General features: G+C 58.5%; 1 protein-coding gene across 1 annotated transcript in view; it reads right to left on the bottom strand.

The window, feature by feature from the left end:
* Positions 1-2,092: 2,092 nt before the first annotated feature.
* LOC141111415 (reticulocalbin-2-like) overlaps positions 2,093-4,003 on the bottom strand; it is a gene marked incomplete at its 3' end in the record, with an annotated part of 21,537 nt that continues 19,626 nt past the window's right edge. The window contains 1 exon segment of the mRNA XM_073603701.1: positions 2,093-2,265. Within this exon segment, the coding sequence (XP_073459802.1) occupies positions 2,093-2,265 (173 nt within the window).

Genomic DNA, 4,003 nt, shown 5'->3' with positions numbered 1-4,003 from the left:
GCACCTTGTTCCCCTCTGGATGGGGGAGGAGGGAGGATACCGGGAGTGGGTGCACCTTGTTCCCCTCTGGATGGGGGAGGAGGGAGGATACCGGGAGTGGGTGCACCTTGTTCCCCTCTGGATGGGGGAGGGGGGGGAGGGAATACTGGGAGTGGGTGCACCTTGTTCCCCTCTGGATGGGGGAGGAGGGGGGGATACCGGGAGTGGGTGCACCTTGTTCCCCTCTGGATGGGGGAGGAGGGAGGATACCGGGAGTGGGTGCACCTTGTTCCCCTCTGGATGGGGGAGGAGGGGGATACTCGGGAGTGGGTGCACCTTGTTCCCCTCTGGATGGGGGAGGAGGGGGGATACTGGGAGTGGGTGCACCTTGTTCCCCTCTGGATGGGGGAGGAGGGGGGATACTGGGAGTGGGTGCACCTTGTTCCCCTCTGGATGGGGGAGGAGGGAGGATACCGGGAGTGGGTGCACCTTGTTCCCCTCTGGATGGGGGAGGAGGGGGAATACTGGGAGTGGGTGCACCTTGTTCCCCTCTGGATGGGGGAGGGGGGGGAGGGAATACCGGGAGTGGGTGCACCTTGTTCCCCTCTGGATGGGGGAGGAGGGGGGATACCGGGAGTGGGTGCACCTTGTTCCCCTCTGGATGGGGGAGGAGGGGGGAATCTGGGAGTGGGTGCACCTTGTTCCCCTCTGGATGGGGGAGGAGGGGGGGATACTGGGAGTGGGTGCACCTTGTTCCCCTCTGGATGGGGGAGGAGGGAGGATACCGGCAGTGGGTGCACCTTGTTCCCCTCTGGATGGGGGAGGAGGGGGGATACCGGGAGTGGGTGCACCTTGTTCCCCTCTGGATGGGGGAGGAGGGGGGGATACTGGGAGTGGGTGCACCTTGTTCCCCTCTGGATGGGGGAGGAGGGGGGATACCGGGGAGTGGGTGCACCTTGTTCCCCTCTGGATGGGGGAGGAGGGGGGATACCGGGAGTGGGTGCACCTTGTTCCCCTCTGGATGGGGGAGGAGGGGGGGATACCGGGAGTGGGTGCACCTTGTTCCCCTCTGGATGGGGGAGGAGGGGGGATACCGGGAGTGGGTGCACCTTGTTCCCCTCTGGATGGGGGAGGAGGGAGGATACCGGGAGTGGGTGCACCTTGTTCCCCTCTGGATGGGGGAGGGGGGGGGAGGGAATACCGGGAGTGGGTGCACCTTGTTCCCCTCTGGATGGGGGAGGAGGGAGGATACCGGGAGTGGGTGCACCTTGTTCCCCTCTGGATGGGGGAGGAGGGGGGATACCGGGAGTGGGTGCACCTTGTTCCCCTCTGGATGGGGGAGGAGGGAGGATACCGGGAGTGGGTGCACCTTGTTCCCCTCTGGATGGGGGAGGGGGGGGAGGGAATACCGGGAGTGGGTGCACCTTGTTCCCCTCTGGATGGGGGAGGAGGGAGGATACCGGGAGTGGGTGCACCTTGTTCCCCTCTGGATGGGGGAGGAGGGAGGATACCCCACATTTGTTGTTAGTGCAGGCTGCCATGTACAGGTGACCCTCTTACAGAAAGGGGTAATATAGCAGCTTGCTTGTGTTTGGCAGACACATTGAGGACAACAAATTAGCTCCCATCTACAAACTGCCTCAGCATATAGTAATCTCTTCATAAAATATGGCCTCAGGTTTGTCTCCTACCCCTGGGAGAACCCCCTCTAACATGTTTCGTCCAGAAGGGACGTAATCCTGGAGGCCTCTATTGAACCAGTATTCATCCTGACCAGCACCTGCAGACATTGTGGCCAGTCGGCTGGGATAATAGATTTGGGGCATTTGAGCCGTATCACTTTTATTTGGTTTTTGGTCTATTAGATTTGCTTGTGTTGTTTACTCATCACACTGATTGTCTTTTTGAGTTGTTTTTAATAATCTGATTATTTACCCAGAGGGATGTCCTTTAGCCTCAGCCACTCTTACCTCTATAAATAAGCTTCATCAGGGGGAAAAGCACCAGCGGGGCGTGGCTTAGGGCGGGGACTATGTGGTTTTGGGTTGCTCTATCATGTTAAAGGTGAACAGACAGAATATACAATGGAAGCCCCGCCCATTTCTTACTGTACCTCTCCTCCCAGGAACATCTTCTTGTCATAGTCTGTGTTGTGCTCCTCATTCCCATAGTGCTCCTCGCTGGGGTGATGGGGGGAGCCGTGAAGGTGGGACTCGCTGAGAGTCAGGCTCAGGGATACAAAGACCACAAATACATTCATCATCATCATCATTCTTGATGGAATCACTGGAAGGAGGAAGAATATTCTTATTACAATGGAGCTCCATTATAGAACCAAACTGGTCTGGAAGGAATTATCATTTAATATCATTTAGACAAGTCAGACACATTACAGGTGAACTAAGAGGAGAAGAGAAGAGTCTGGGAAGAGGAGGAGAGAAGAGTCTGGGAAGAAGAGGCGGAGAGAAGAGTCTGGGAAGAGGAGGAGAGAAGAGTCTGGGAAGAAGAGGAGGAGAGAAGAGTCTGGGAAGAAGAGGAGGAGAGAAGAGTCTGGGAAGAGGAGGAGGAGGAGGAGGAGGAGAGTCTGGGAAGAGGAGGAGGAGGAGGAGGAGAGTCTGGGAAGAGGAGGAGGAGGAGGAGGAGGAGGAGGAGGAGGAGGAGGAGGAGGAGGAGGAGAAGAGTCTGGGAAGAGGAGGAGGAGGAGGAGGAGGAGGAGGAGGAGGAGGAGGAGGAGGAGGAGGAGGAGAAGAGTTGGGAAGAGGAGGAGGAGGAGGAGGAGGAGGAGGAGGAGGAGAAGAGTCTGGGAAGAGGAGGAGGAGGAGGAGGAGGAGGAGGAGGAGGAGGAGGAGAAGAGTCTGGGAAGAGGAGGAGGAGGAGAAGAGTCTGGGAAGAGGAGGAGGAGGAGGAGGAGGAGGAGGAGGAGGAGGAGAAGAGTCTGGGAAGAGGAGGAGGAGGAGAAGAGTCTGGGAAGAGGAGGAGGAGGAGGAGGAGGAGGAGAAGAGTCTGGGAAGAGGAGGAGGAGGAGAAGAGTCTGGGAAGAGGAGGAGGAGGAGGAGGAGGAGGAGGAGGAGAAGAGTCTGGGAAGAGGAGGAGGAGGAGGAGGAGGAGGAGGAGGAGGAGGAGGAGGAGAAGAGTCTGGGAAGAGGAGGAGGAGGAGAAGAGTCTGGGAAGAGGAGGAGGAGGAGAAGAGTCTGGGAAGAGGAGGAGGAGAAGAGTCTGGGAAGAGGAGGAGGAGAAGAGTCTGGGAAGAGGAGGAGGAGGAGGAGGAGGAGGAGGAGGAGGAGGAGGAGGAGGAGGAGAAGAGTCTGGGAAGAGGAGGAGGAGGAGGAGGAGGAGGAGGAGGAGGAGGAGGAGAAGAGTCTGGGAAGAGGAGGAAGAGGAGGAGGAGGAGGAGAAGAGTCTGGGAGGAGGAGGTGGAGGAGGAGGAGGAGGAGGAGGAGGAGGAGGAGGAGGAGGAGGAGAAGAGTCTGGGAAGAGGAGGAGGAGGAGGAGGAGGAGGAGAAGAGTCTGGGAAGAGGAGGAAGAGGGAGGAGGAGGAAGAGGAGGAGAAGAGTCTGGGAAGAGGAGGAGGAGGAGGAGGAGGAGGAGGAGGAGGAGAAGAGTCTGGGAAGAGGAGGAAGAGGAGGAGGAGGAGGAGGAAGAGGAGGAGAAGAGTCTGGGAGGAGGAGGAGGAGGAGGAGGAGGAGAGTAGAGTCTGGGAAGAGGAGGAGGAGGAGGAGGAGGAGGAGGAGGAGGGAGGAGAGTAGAGTCTGGGAAGAGGAGGAGGAGGAGGAGGAGGAGGAGGAGGAGGAGGAGGAGAGTAGAGTCTGGGAAGAGGAGGAGGAGGAGGAGAGTAGAGTCTGGGAAGAGGAGGAGGAGGAGGAGGAGGAGGAGGAGAGTAGAGTCTGGGAAGAGGAGGAGGAGGAGGAGGAGGAGGAGGAGGAGGAGGAGAGTAGAGTCTGGGAAAAGGAGGAGGAGGAGGAGAGTAGAGTCTGGGAAGAGGAGGAGGAGGAGGAGGAGGAGGAGGAGAGTAGAGTCTGGGAAA

The sequence above is a fragment of the Aquarana catesbeiana genome, linkage group LG10 (genome assembly GCF_042186555.1).
Source record: "Aquarana catesbeiana isolate 2022-GZ linkage group LG10, ASM4218655v1, whole genome shotgun sequence".
Classification (NCBI taxonomy): domain Eukaryota; kingdom Metazoa; phylum Chordata; class Amphibia; order Anura; family Ranidae; genus Aquarana; species Aquarana catesbeiana.
This window is presented reverse-complemented; position numbering and strand designations above follow the sequence as displayed.